The sequence below is a fragment of the Enhydra lutris genome, unplaced genomic scaffold, assembly GCF_002288905.1.
Source record: "Enhydra lutris kenyoni isolate GAN:26980312 unplaced genomic scaffold, ASM228890v2 scaffoldscaffold35, whole genome shotgun sequence".
Lineage (NCBI taxonomy): Eukaryota > Metazoa > Chordata > Mammalia > Carnivora > Mustelidae > Enhydra > Enhydra lutris.
In genome coordinates this window covers 6,369-21,120 of record NW_019154119.1, presented here as the reverse complement: position 1 = coordinate 21,120, position 14,752 = coordinate 6,369, and the positions used below count along the sequence as shown (strand labels likewise).

The window sequence follows — 14,752 nt, the reverse complement described above, 5'->3', positions numbered from 1 at the left end:
GATCCTAGGACCCTGGGATTATGACCTGAGCTGAAGGCAGATGCTTAATGGGCTGGGCCACCCAGGTGTCCCAAGCTTGGGTTACTTATATTAAGTAATCAATTTTGTACCCATATCGAATGTCAGCTGTTACTAGCCACTGCCCTAAGGTACTCAGAACTTAAGGATAAAGGAAGCTCAGTTCCTGCCTTTGAAAAACATATATTCCTCCTCTTGTATCATGAATTTTTTCTGTGCGCTTAAGGCTCAAACAGTGAATCCAGATATATAAACTACTAGACAGGTCCACTTAAGTTTACAAAAGTCATCTTAACACTAAAACTGAACTCTTGATTCTTCCTTTGTTCACTCCCTTAGTAAAAGCACCATCATCTCAGCCCCAAACCTTTACCACCTGTGACTTGATTCTTTTTCTGATAGAACATATTCAGTCTAATGACAAATCCTGTTGGGCTCCACCCTTCAAAACATAATGAAAATTTGGTGGTTAAAACTACATCTTTGCCATGACCAGCCCGTTTCAAGCCACCATTACCTCTTGTTGGATATGTGAAGTGGTTTCCTCACCAGTCCTGCTGCTTCCACTCTTGTCCCTCTCCAGAGATTCTCTACACATAATCTCATCATCTCACTCCTTTGATTCCCAGTATATGATGAAGAAAACCCAGAGTCCTCCCCTCCGCCTACAAAAGCCCTATAGAGTCTGTCCCCTTTCTTCCTATTCTTCAGCATATCTAGGAATTTAAAGGCTTTTGCTCCCAATGTGAGGATGTGCAGCACCTGGAATTCGGATGCACTTCTGATGGGGATACACATCAGTATAGCCACTTCAGAAAACTCTTCAGCAGGATCTGATCAGCTGAATATACGCTGAATGACTAGCAGTTCCACTACTTGGTCTGTGCTTCATAGAAATTGGGTATAGAGAATGTTCATAACATTCTTCGTAACTGTCAGAAACTGGAAACAGTTCACTTGTCCATCAACAGAAAGAATGGACAAATTATGGAATATTCATAAAGTGGAATAGAACAACATAAATGAATGAACTGTGCACGTTAATGTGAACAAATACCATACACTCTAGAGCACAAGAAGGCAGTCAGAAACAAGTACATCTCATGACTCCTTTTATAAAAAGCTCAGAAATGAGTAAAACTAACATGCTTAAAGAAGTCAGGATAGGGGCACCTGGGTGACTCAGTCAGTTAAGCTTCCAGCTCTTGGTTTCAACTCAGGTCATGAGATCGAACCCTGCGTGAGACTGAGCCCTGTGTCTGGTCCGCCCTCCGCAGGGAATCTACTTGTGATTCTCTCTCTCCTTCTCCCTGTGCCCCTCCCCATCATGTGCGTGCACTCATGCACTCTCTCTCTAACTCAAATAAATAAATCTTGTTCTAAAAAAAGAAGTCAGGACAGTGTATACCTGTGTATGAGGGTTATTAACGGTGAGAGGTAGCACAAAGGGGACTTCTGGCATGTTTGGTGATGTTCTGTTTCTCGTCTGAGTAGAGATTACATTGGTGTGCACTTGGCAAAAATGCATTCAGTTGTACGTGTGATTTGTGTACTTGTATATGTTAAATTTCACTTTTAAAATGTATTGAAATAACGTGTAAGGATTTATACTCAGTTAATGTATAAGTTGTTGGTTCACACATAAAAATTATTTTCTGCAAGAAAAATAAACTATTAATACAAGGAACTCACAGTGGGGAAGATGACTTTTTACAAAAAGCAAGTAAGTATAATTTGAAACAGTCTTTCTCATCCTTTAGAACCTAGCTCACATTAAAGGGGGCACCCCTGTCCATAAATGCTTTCCTGATTTTCCCAATTAGATGTGACTCTTTGAATTCCCTGGGGTTTTTTTGTCTTGTTTTTGCTTTTGCTTTTTGTTTTTTATTTCACTTCATTTCACTTTGCTTCCAGTATAGTTAGCACACCGTTTTACTAGTTTTGGGTGCACAGTATAGTGATCCAGCAATTCCACACATTTTCCCGGTGCGTTCACCTCTGGTTCTGTGGTTGTCACGGTTCTTCGTGTCAGGCTGTGTCTGTCTTTTGTGTCCCTGTAGGCATCAAATGCAGTAATTGTAAAATGTAATAGGATCTTATTGGAGTTTTACATCCATTCCCACGTTTTCCTAATAATACTTTCTAGGTATTATTGCCTTTTCTGTAGGGAGGATAAGCCCATTGAAATAGTGACTCACCCAAAATACAGAATACTTTTTTTTTTTTTTTTTTTTTTTTTTTTGGGAAGATTGTATTTATTTAGGGATACCTGAATGGCTCACTTGGTTGGGCATCTGCCTTTGGCTCAGGTCATGATCCCAGGGTGCTGGGATTGAATCCCACATTGGGCTCCTTGCTCAGTGGGGAGCCTGCTTCTCCCTCTGCCTGCCACTCCCTCTCTCCCTCCCTTTCTTTGTCTCTCTGACAGATAAATGGATAAAATTAAAAAAAAAAAAAGATTTTATTGAAAGAGAGTGAGAGAGAGAGGACGAGCATGAGAAAGGGTAGAGGAAAAGGGAGAAGCAGACTCCCACTGAGCAGGGAGCCCATGTGGGGCTCGATCCCAGCACCCTGGGATCATGACCTGAGCCGAAGGCAGATGTTTAACCCACTGGGCCACCCATGCACCCCCAGAATAGTATTTTTTTCATTGATACAATGTTTCCAAATTGATCTAAATTTCTAAGTTAAATTTGTTAGAAGTAGACTCCTACTGCTTATAAAGGAAGAAATTCTAATTTTTCAAAGACAATTATTATTAAAATTATTAGATTTTAAAATTTAAAAATTAAATTTTTAAAAATTCCATATGCCAACCACAATTATTGTAAGGATTAACTTTGGGGCACCTGGGTGGCTGGCTCAGTCAGTAAAGCGTCCAACTCTTGGTTTCAGACTCGGTTGTGAGATGGAGCCCCTACATGGGGCTTAGCACTGGGCGTGGAGCCTGCTTCAGATTCTCCCTGTTCCTCTCCCTCTGCCCCTCCCTTCAGGAATGCCCGCTTACATGGCGTGCTCACTGGCTCTCTCAAATAAATAAACAAGCAAGCAAGGAAAGTTAACTTGATAAACTATAATCTTAACCAGAAATTAACCAGAAGATAAAATTAAGAAAGTAGTAATAATGCCTATTTTTAGGGCTCTGTTCTGATTTCTGTATCAATATCTTTGACATTTGGAATATCTTTAGTTATTTAGGTATTTGTAGAGTTCTCTTTTAAAGGTAGAAAATTGGACAGTGTTTCTGTTGTCAGTGCTCTCCTAATTATTTTCTTCTGGTTATCTATTTACAGTGCTCACCTTGTGAATGTATTGCAATATACATGTCTTTATTCTCTCTCGCAGGATTAACTATATGAATGTCTGGTTGCTATTGGGCATTATTTCTGCTGTAGGGCTGGGCATTTCAACACATGCCATCAGAAGTCATTAGCCGGATTCTTCCCTGTTAATGTAACATTCACTAATTGAGTTTTGTGGAGACAAAAACACTGCAGTTGTCTTTTAATTTTCATTTCTTTGTAATGCCACTTGTTTTGTCTTTTAAATTCTGACCTGAACACCTTTTGTTCCCTTGGTTGTTTTATTCTTAAGGTTATACACAAACACTTTTACTTGAAAAGAGTTGAGATCATGGCCCAGTGTGAGGAGTGGATCGCGGACATCCAGCAGTACAGCAGTGACAAGCGGGTAGGCAGAACTATGTCTCACCATGCCGCAGCTCTCAAGGTGAGTAAGCCTTCCGAACAGGGCCCTGTTGGTGACAGAGCTGTAGTCACCAGATGGTAAGGCAATCTGAAAGATTCCAAGAAACAACACTTATTTTAAGGTCAGAGGCCTAAATTGCTACAAAAGTCTATAGAAAAGGTTCATTAATTTTGACAGTGAGTTGACACTTCCTAAAAAGGATGCTGACAGCGCGTGCTCTGTGAATTACTTTTTTTATTGTTTTCCCTTTTCTGTTTTGCAGTTTATTTTTCATTCTGCTCAAGGTCCCTGCTCCCAGTTCTCCATACCCGTGACCCTGGCTCCCCCTCTCTGCTCCCTCATCTCTCCCCTCCAGGCCTTTACTCTCATTTTCACCTGCTCTTGCCAGCTCACTGCCGTTCAGTTGCAGCTTAAATTTAGCTTTATGGAAACCTGCCCTGACTTAAATTACTTCAGTTTAAGCTTCTATAACACCCTGTGTGTGTTAAAACATGCTCATTCCGGGTGCCTGCCTGGCTCAGTGGGAAGAGCATGTGACTCTTCATTTCAGGGTCGTGAATTCAAGCCTCACACTGGGGATAGAGTTTACTTCAAAAAAAAAGAGAAAGTTAAAAACTTTATTTTTTAATAGTTAAAAAAAACAAACCGCTCATTGCACTGGTCTAAATGTTTGTCTTTTGGGGGCACCAGGGTGGCTTAGTCGGTTAAGCATTTGCCTTCGGCTCTGGTGGTGATCCCACAGTTCTGGGATGGAGCCCCTCGTCGGCCTCCCTGCTTGGTAGGGGGCCTGCTTCTCCCTCTCCCTCTACCCTCCACTCATGTTCGCTCTCGCTCTCGCTCTCTATCTCAAATAAACAAAATCTTACAAAAAAAAAAAAGTGTTTGTCTTTCCTCTCACAGTTTTCATTTGTAGACCACCGTAGTTCCTCTTCTCACACTCTTTAATTCTTTTAGTGAATTTTTTTCTTCACCTTTCTAAGGGTTTATATACCAGAAGTCTTACGTTTTGGCCCTCAGAGCCATTTTACTCTCCTTTTCTCTCAGTTGTATCTATACCCTTAACTTTGGCGATTTACTCTTTCTCTCTCTCTCTTTTTTTTTTTTAAGATTTTATTTATTTGACAGAGAGAGATCACAAGTAAGCAGAGGGGCCGGAAGCAGGCTCCCTGCTAAGTAGAGAGCACGATGTGAGGCTCGATCCCAGGACCTTGAGATCATGACCTGAGCCGAAAGCAAACACTTAACCCACTGAGCTACCCAGGCAACCCCTCCTCTCTTTTTTAAGTGTAGTTGACCTAAAATTTTATTTTCACTTCAGGTGTACAACATAGTGATACCATATTTATATGCCTTACAAGTGATCATGATAAGTCTACCTCTTTGCTTTAAAGGCCATTTACTCTTTGTTTTTATTTTTTATTTTTTAAAGATTTTATTTTTTTAAGCAATCTGCATACACAACATGGGGCTTGAATTCCTGATATCAGGAATTGCATACTTTATCAACTGAGCCAGCCCAGGGCCCCAGGGCCATTTTTTTCTTTAAAAGCAACTTTTTCAACTACTGTCTGGTTTTTGCTTTCTCAAAATTACCTTTTTTTTTTTCCCCTAAAGATTTTATTTATTTATTTGACAGAGAGAAGAAGCACAAGTAGGCAGAGCAGCAGGCAGAGGGAGAGGGAGAAGCAGGCTCTCCACTGAGTAGGGAGCCCCATGCGGGGCTCGATCCCAGGATACTGGGATCATGACCTGAGCCAAAGGCAGACACTTAACTAATTGAGCCAGCCAGGCTCCCCTTTCTCAAAATTATCTAATGGCATTTTTACTTGGATGCCCTGTCATTACTTAAAGTGAAGGTGTAAAATTAAAACTTCTCTTTCCTCCAATCAAGTTTTCCTTTCTTTTTTTTTAATTGAGATATAGTTGACATAATGTGTACAACATGCTGACTTGATACATTTTACATATTGTAATGAGATTACCATTGTAGCCATAGCATCTTTATCACATTGCATGATAATCAGTTTCTTTTTGTGGTCCAAACAGTTAACATCTAGACTGGTACCAAATTTGGTTATAATACACTATTGTTGTCTGTAATCACTGCTTGGCACATTAGGTCTCCAGGACCTATTTATTGACTGGTTTCAATTTTGTATCCTTAAACAACATCTCTTCCTATTTTTCCACCCCTTTACCCCTGCTAGCCAGCATTTTACTCTCATTTTTGAGTTTATCTATTTAAAATTTTGTTAATTTTAATTCCAGTGTAGTTAACATACAGTGTTATATTAGTTTCAGGTGTACAATACAGTGATTCAACAGTTCCGTTTGTTACTCAGTGCTCATCGTGATAAGTGTGCTCTTATCCCCTTCCCTTTTTTCACCCATCCCCGCATCCACCTCCCCTCTGGTTACTGTTTATTCTCTGTAGTTAAGAGTCTCTTTTTGCTTTGTCTCCTTTTTTTTTTTTTCCATTGTTTGTTTTGTTTCTTAAATTACACATATCAGTGAACTCATATGGTATTTGTCTTTCTCTGGCTTATTTTGCTTAGCATTGTACTCTCTAGCTCTATCCCTTGTTGTGAATGGGAAGATTTCATTCTTTCTTGTGCCTGAATAATATATATATGTCACATCTTCTTTATCTACTCATCTATTGGTGGACACTTCCCTGCCTCCGTAATTTGGCTCTTGGAAAATAATGCTGCAGTAAACATAGGGATTTGAGTTCACTGATATGTGTAATTTGAATTCAGTCATTTCATATTGGAGGGGTAAATACCCAGTGTGGGGTGATTATTGGATTATAGGGTAGTTCTGTTTTTAATTTCTTGAGGAACCTTCATACTGTTTTCCACAGTGGCAGCATCAGTTTGCATCCCCACAAACAGTGTGTGAGGGTTCCTTTTTCTCTACATCCTCACCGTAACACTTGTTATCTCTTTTTTTATTTTAGGCTTTCTGACAGATGTGAGGTGATACCTCATTGTGGTTTTGATTTAAATTTCCCTAACATTGAGTGATGATGAACATCTTTTCATGTGTTTGTTAGCCATCTTTATCTGGAGAAATGTCTGTTCATGTCCTCTGCCCATTTTTTAATTGGATTGTTTGGTGCTGGGTTATATATGCTCTTTATATATTTTGGATACTAATCCTTTATTGGATATGTCATTTGCAAATGTCTTCTCCCATTCGATAGGCTATCCTTTTTTTTTTTTTTTTTTTAAAGATTTTATTTATTTTTCAGAGAGAGAGGGAGAGAGAGCGAGCACAGGCAGACAGAATGGCAGGCAGAGGCAGAGGGAGAAGCAGGCTCCCCGCTGAGCAAGGAGCCCGATGCGGGACTCGATCCCAGGATGCCGGGATCATGACCCGAGCCGAAGGCAGCTGCCTAACCAACTGAGCCACCCATGCGTCCCTGATAGGCTATCTTTTAGTTATGTTGGTTGCTTCCTTTGCTGTGTGAAGGCTATTTGTTTGTTTGTTTGTTTTAGAGAGGGAGAGAATAAATCCTAAGCAGGCTCCATGCCCAGCACAGACTGCAACACAGGGCTTGATCTCACAACCTTGAGGTCATGACCTGAACCAAAATCAAGAGTCAGACGTTGGGGCACCTGGGTGGCTCAGTGGGTTAAGCCTCTGCCTTCAGCTCAGGTCATGATCTCAGGATCCTGGGATTGAGCCCTGCATCGGGCTCTCTGCTTGATGGGGAGCCTGCTTCCTCCTCTCTCTCTCTGCCTACTTGTGATCTCTGTCAAATAAATAAATAAAATCTTTTAAAAAAAGAAAAAGTACTCAGTTTAAAAAAAAAAAAAAAAAGAGTCAGACGTTTAATTGATTGAGCCACCCAGTTGCCCCATATTTTTCATTTTAAATCACTTTCTCTGTCTTAAAATCTTCAGATATTATTCATCTCCTCCTTCATTTAGTATACTTGGTCAATACTAGGTCTTATCAGTGCTGCCTTCAGGGGAATGCTGCCTCCCCCCTCCTCAATTTTTCTGTTCAGTTCCCACAGCTTAGTCTCTTTGACCACCTTCTTTGGACTTAGTTCTCCACTTCTAGGTCCTTCTGTAGTCCCTAACCAAGTTGATCTTCCCCAAACGTATGTTTAGATCTCTAGCTTTTAAACAAAATCTTAGGGTCGAAAGTCTACCCTTCTTTGGCTTTGTTATGTCAGTGGTGTCTTGCTCATATCTCAAATTCTTTCACTCTGTTATTTCTGTGTTGCTCTGGCCTGGAAATTTCTATCCCTGAATCAGCTTCAGCCCAGATTTGTATCATTTCAGCTATATCTTTGCTGCTGAATGCTGCTTGAGAAAAGTATGTAGCTACTTAGCTTAATAATTCTACAGTACAGTCATAGGATCCCACCTTAGCTGAGCTTTTACAGTCATCAAAATTTTCTTTCTTCTTCCCTGGTTAAGGTTTTGTCCTGTTGTCCACAGTGGAAGGTAAATTGGGGCTGGAGAAATTAAGAGTTACCACTGTGTTAATATATTTTGAAACCTTAACAAATGGCTACAAGTGTGTAGTTGTTATTTTGTCTTAGACCTCTAACCCAGATTTAGGCTCTGTGAGTCAGAGATTTTGTATCTTCCTTTTTCCACTCATTGCTTTTATATTGTCAGTGTCTCATACATAAAAAGTGTTCTGTAAATCTTGATTAATTAATTTTCAAAGTCGGATATTGACAATAACAAATTTTCAAAGCCCTGATGCAATACTTAAGGTCATTTCTCTCCCAGTAGAAAATTATAAACCAAAACTTTATATAATCTCTCTGATTCTTCTTTTTCACTTGCTTAAATTAGAAAAAAATTAGGGGGCACCCAGGTGGCTCAGTTGGTTAAGTGTCCGACTCTTGATCTCAGGGTCATGAGTTTGAGCCCTGCATTGGGCTCCACACTGGGCATGGAGCCTACTTACACAAAAAAATTGGATGATAAAATTGTTCCTAAGGTTTTTTCTGAGCATTAAGTGAGACTGAGAGTGAAACATTTTGCAAATGTTCTACACAAGACCTGGTACCTGATCAAGACTTGTTTGCATTCAGTAAAATAATTGTGGGTTTATTTTAATTTATGGACTTTCTGTCAAAAAATATTTAGCCGGAGACAGGATGTATTATAAGCGAAGCGCTTACTCTCTTTAATTTAAAAGAGTATCTACCCTACATGAGTTCTTACAAATCATCAGTAATGCTGGGGGTGTGGGTAGGGTCAGTGCACATGCTACTTAGGGCTTTTCAGCAGCATCAGTTTTTTTGCCCATTTTGTTCACTGCTTCTTATAGTAGCTAACATAAGGAAGGTGTTCAATAAATATTTGTAGGCCTGGGGCACCTGGGTGGCTCAGTCATTAAGCATCTGCCTTCGGCTCAGGTCATGATCCCAGGGTCTGGGATCGAGCCCTGCATTGGGCTCCCTGCTTGGGGGATGGGGGGTGCTGCTTCTCCCTCTTCCACTCCCCCTACTTATGTTCCTCCGTCACTACCTCTCTGTCAAATCAATAAATAAAATCTTTTTTAAAAAAATGAATAAAAAGAAATATTTGTAGGCCTAACACTTTGGGTTTTGTTTTAAACTCAGTTCCTCCCTCATACGATGTTATGTTAGAATCAGGGTTTGTAATTCTTTTATCGCTCATTTTCCCCTGTGTAGCGTCACACTGCTCAGCTCCGGGAAGAGCTGCTAAAACTTCCCTGTCCCGAAGGCTTGGACCCTGACGCTGATGATGCCTCGGAGATGTGCAGTGCCGCTGCAGGTGCTGAGGAGACTCTGATGCACGATCAGGTCAAACCCAGCAGCAGTAAAGAACTCCCCAGTGACTTCAAATTATGAGCTGCATTGACATGGACTTCATAGACACAAAGGCTTTGAAGCACAAGCCAAATATGTCAATATTTGTATGTAAGAAGCTAATTATGTAATAGTTATTGAAACTGAAACTATACTATGCCCTTAAGGAGATCCAGTTTAATTCAAGGTGATCTTTTATTTACCTGTACAAGAGTGTAAACTTTTTTGTGCTTTTATTTTTCAATTGTGAGAACCACTGATTGGTATGTTCAACAAATTCGTGTATACAAAGAAATGGATAAATCACTGATATATAAGGGAAACTACCTTAGGAAAGAATGTTTACTGAATGTTTATTTTATTTTTTTTTTTTACTGTAGAGTGAGGGGTTGTTAACAAAGAATATATATTGGTCATTCTTACAATTACTATTTAAAGTCAGCAACTTTTCACTGAATTTGATAGGTTTTATGTTTGGCCATATCTTCATGCTCATCTTTGATTTCTGAAGACCTCCTACATACACTTAAATAAAAGTTAAATGGACATACTCCCTCTTTTTTGATTTACTGGTACATTTTTTAAATGATAAATATGCCATAAAATGCATTATAGCTGGAGACTTGCACTTGTATGGATGAATTTATTACATTCAACGTATTTAATTTTATGCCTTCTAATTCTAAGATGCAGAAAAAATAAATGAACATGATTTTATTCTATGCCAACATTTGGGCCTGTGAATGTATCCGTTATTTGAATTTAAGTATATGAGAAGGAATGGTCAATTTGAAAAGTCACTCTAAACTGATTTTTTCCTAAAGGGCTCCTTTTTTCCTGGACTCTGGTTTTACTACTAAAGTCACGTGTATGTATGAAAACATTGAGGCTCTGTAGAGCAGAGAGGAGACCTCTCTGGTGCTGTTACAGTACATTCTGTACCTGCCATACAGGCTCATTTTCATGCAAATTCTTCTTAGAGCCAAATAAATAAAGAATTAGGTGTATTAGTATGTCTTGTTTCTAAAACAGTTTGCCATGGTGTGAAATGCTGTTTCTACAAAAATTTGGACACTTTCAAGACCTAAGCATGGGGAAGGAAAAGATATTTTTCTAACACCAATTATCACAAAAAGCTCAGGGGATTTTTGACAGTGTTTATATAAAATGAACTGGTTTGGGGAACCTTGAATCTGGAGCTGACCAGAAGGAGAAGCTGTGTTGTGAACAGTGAGCTGCTCTCTGAAGAAAAGGGGGAACTAGGGAGCATGGCAGTGTCTGATGTTCAAGATACATTCAAGGTTTATGGTACTATAAAAGGGGGGAAAGGAAAAGTGCTAACACATACTGTTAGGTGCGGAGGGTGGTAAGCTCCATACACCCAAGAATGACAAAACAGTCAATTTTTGAGAAAGAAGAGTCAATTATATGTCATACACACACATAGTTGCTAAAATCTAGCTACAAAATGATCAGCAATAAGAATAAAAGGACAGTTATCAGTCCTCTAGGCTTTTCCTTTTTTGTCTGTCAGGGTCCTGTCAGGGATGGAAGATAGAAGCTACTAACCATATCAAGTGTATTGCTTGCCTCCAACTTGGGATTCCCACCCCTCAAGTCCTATCTATCTATCTATTTATTTATTTATTTATTTATTTATTTATTTATTTATTTAACATATATTATTTACTTCAGGGGTACAGGTCTGTGAATCATCAGTTTTACACAATTCACAGCTCTCACCATAGCCAATACCCTCCCCGGTGTCCATCACCCAGCCACCCATCCCTCCCCACCAACCCCCAAGCAACCCTCAGGGATTTTATTTTTAATCACTGAAGTAAATTTGGGTCATTTTCTCTAATTCACACCACTAGTCTTCAGAAAGCTTTATAAGAGGAAAGTAACAATACTAGTACCATAAGGTCCAATTCATGTTTTTAAAAAACCAAGACCTAGAGGCACCTGGGTGGCTTAGTTGGGTAAGTGTCTGCCTTCGGCTCAGGTCATGATCCCAGGGTCCTGGGACTGAGCCCCACATTGGTCTCTGCTCAGCAAGGAGCCTGCATCTCTCTCTCCCTCTGCCTGCCGCTCCCCTGCTTATGCTCTTGCTCTGTCAAATAAAATCTTTAAAAAAAAAAGAGAGAGACCTAAAAGTCTAGATTTGAGACATTACTTTAACATGGTTCCCTCTAGGATGCTGACTTGAGTACTCATTCTGGTAGTAGGTCCAGGTTCCAGCACTTGAGGGTTGGATGACAGACATGGAAATATGTTGTCGGTACAGTTGAGAAGTTCTCTGATAGAGTTTACAGGGTACTGTTGGGAACACTGGGGAGGAACACTTAGCTCAGGCAAAATGCTAATGGGCATTGAGGTGATGCGGTCAAGAAAGACCCTCGAGGAAGGTGTTCTGAGTCTTGAAGGACACGGAAGAAGTTAGCCAGGCAGAGGCAACTTGGTGACTCAGTTGCTTGTGTCTGACTCTTGATGTCTGTTTAGGTCATGATTTCAGGATCATGAGATCAAGGCCTGTGTGGGTCTCTGCATTCAGCCCAGAGTCTGCTTGAGATCTCCCTCTGCCCCTCCCCCCACAATGTAAATAAATCTTAAAAAAAAAAAAGAAAAGAATTTAGCCAGGCAGAAAGAAGTTATTACAGACACAAGAGAGCAAGGGGGAAACTCAATAGCGCATTGGATTGTAAGAGTACGATAGTCGATAGTCAAATGAAATGCAGGCTGTAATGTTAGATAGGAGGGCTTGGATCATGGAAGGCTGTCCTGTTAAGAAGCTTTAACATCCTGTGGGTGATGATTAGGGGAGCAACCTGGTCATACTCTGTTTCAGGAAGATTCTACCAATGATGGGCAAGGAGATGAGTTAAGAGCCCACTAGTACCCGGGTGGTAGGTCATCAACTAGGACAAAGGTAGAGAAGAAGAATTGGGAAATACCTATTTTTTGGTATAAGAACAACCAGCATGTTTACTGGCTGAAGTACCTAGGGCAGGAGATAGGGGTGTGGCAGGGAGATGGGGAGGGTAAGCATGAAGGCCTTGGAAAAGGCAGTAAGGACAACTGGTCTAGTGGTAAAACTACCAACTATGAAGTCTTCCAGTACAAATATAAACTGCTTAGATACCACTGTAGCGTTAAGGCTAATATTGTCAAAGCCCGACAAATGTAGAAAGTACTATCAAAGTTTTTTGATGTCCTATAGTTTGGTTTATGCAGGGTGAGATGGGTGAGGGTGACATGTTCTAGTTAGTGTGTCTTAAACTGGTGGAGAGTAAGGTTCTTGGTTGTGCCTCCTTTCCATTAGAGAAGCACACTTTGTACAATACAATAAAAAGTTTGCATTTTGTCACACTGCTTCCTCTCACTTTCCGAACTTAGACCATTGCCGACTGGGAGCCATCTGGAGCATGACCTGAGCAGCCCTACGCTCAGCAGCTCAAGTGAGGCTGGGCCCCCGGCCAGGCAGTTCTCACTGGCCATTTATTCCTTAAACTAAAGCTGATGATCTGAGTAGACAAACGTCCACAGTAGCATTTTTTTTTTAACCAAGCAATGTGCACACCTAAAGTTAGTACTCTGGCATGACCTCATGTAGGTGCTGGAATAATATTTTGCTGAAACATAAGCCTTGAGTCTTGGGAGGTGTGAGACCGGTTAGAAAGGCTCCAAAATGGAAACAGACCTGCCCACTGGGTCAGCTGAGACATGGGTACAAAGCCGGTTGCAGCCCTTGAGGGAGCAGGCAGCCGGGGTACCAGAGGACTGGCGCTTCGAGCCTGGCCCAAGTTGCTCCACGAATTCCTCCAGTCTTGGGCAAGGTGGTCAGGGCGTGGCAGGGCTTTGGGTTCATCTGGTTTCATAATACTGTGAAGTTTTAAAAAAAAAACATTTTTTTAAAGATTTACTTTAGAGACAGAGCATGAGCTGGGGGGAGGGGCAGAGAGAGAAGGAGAGAGAATCTCAAGGAGACTCCCCGCTGAGCATGGAGCCTGATCCAGGGCTCGATCTCATGATCCTGAGATGATGACCTGCGCTGAAGTCAAGAATTGGATGCTTGACTGGCTGAGCCACGCAGGCATCTTTATCTTTGTAAAGATAAAACTTAATCACTTTTCTTTACATATTTTAACTGCAATTTTTTTGCTGTTGTTTTTTCCTTGGGTGTAATCTTTTGATCACCTCTTCATAGATCACAATCCTTATATTGTCTAACTATTAAATAGGAAAACAATTCATTATTCCAGCATGGTTAATTAATTTTGTTTTTTATTATTGATGGTAGGGATGCAGAACCCTAACCCTTACCTCACCACGGACATACACCCTGTTTATAGTATTCTAACAGGTTGGTGTCCCACCAACCCATAAATTCTATGTTTCATTATTCCTATTAAAAAAAAAAAAAAAACAGGGCGCCTGAGTAGCTCAGTTAGGCACATGCCCTCGGCTCGGGTCATGATCCCAGAGTCCTGGGATTGAGCCCCACATTGGGCTCTCTGCTCAGTGGGAAGTTTACTTCTCTCTCTCTGTCTCTCCCCCTCCTCCTGCTCGTGCTGTCTCTCATGCTCTCTCTCTCAAATAAAAAAAGGGGCGCCTGGGTGGCTCAGTCGGTTAAGCATCTGCTTTCAGCTCAGGTCATGATCTCAGGGTCCTGGGATTGAGCGCCACACCAGGCTCCCTGCTCATCAGGGAGTCTGCTGCTCCTTCTGCCCCTCCCCCTGCTCATGTTCTTTCTCTCTCTCAAGTAAATAAAATTAAAGAAAAAGAAAGAAAAAGGTAAAGAAAAATGGGGCACCTGGGTGGCTCAGTTGGTTGGACGACTGACTCTTAGCTGCAGCTCAGGTCGTAATCAGGGTTATGAGACTGAGCCCTACATGGGGCTCTGCACGAAGCATGGAGCCTGGGTAAGATTCTCTCTCCCTTTGCCCCTCTCACTCATGCTCTCTCACTCTTTCTCTCTCTCTAAAATAAATAATTTTTTTAAGAAAACGCCAGGTGGTTTTGTAATTCCTTCCTTCCTTTCATCTTTCCTTTCTTCCTTTTATTTATTTATTTATTTATTTATTTATTGGTTAATTAAGATATTTTAATCCTTTGGCTTATTTGAATTCTCTCTCTTATACTGGTTTAATTTTTAAATACTTTTTTATAAATGGTCTCCTTTCTTGTCAGTTTAAAAAAATGATTTGAGGCAGAAAAGGC

The 14,752-nt window shown here is 40.7% G+C and overlaps 1 protein-coding gene across 3 annotated transcripts in view; it reads left to right on the top strand.

Moving 5' to 3' along the window:
• Positions 1-10,539, top strand: part of LOC111154155 (baculoviral IAP repeat containing 6) — a 232,730-nt gene extending 222,191 nt beyond the window's left edge. For all 3 annotated transcript variants that reach the window (XM_022513574.1, XM_022513573.1, XM_022513572.1), the window contains exons 73-74: positions 3,613-3,747; positions 9,395-10,539. In XM_022513574.1, coding sequence (XP_022369282.1) covers positions 3,613-3,747; positions 9,395-9,574 — 315 coding nt within the window. In that variant the 3' untranslated portion in view covers positions 9,575-10,539. The remainder of the gene's footprint in view (positions 1-3,612; positions 3,748-9,394) is intronic.
• Positions 10,540-14,752: the final 4,213 nt, after the last annotated feature.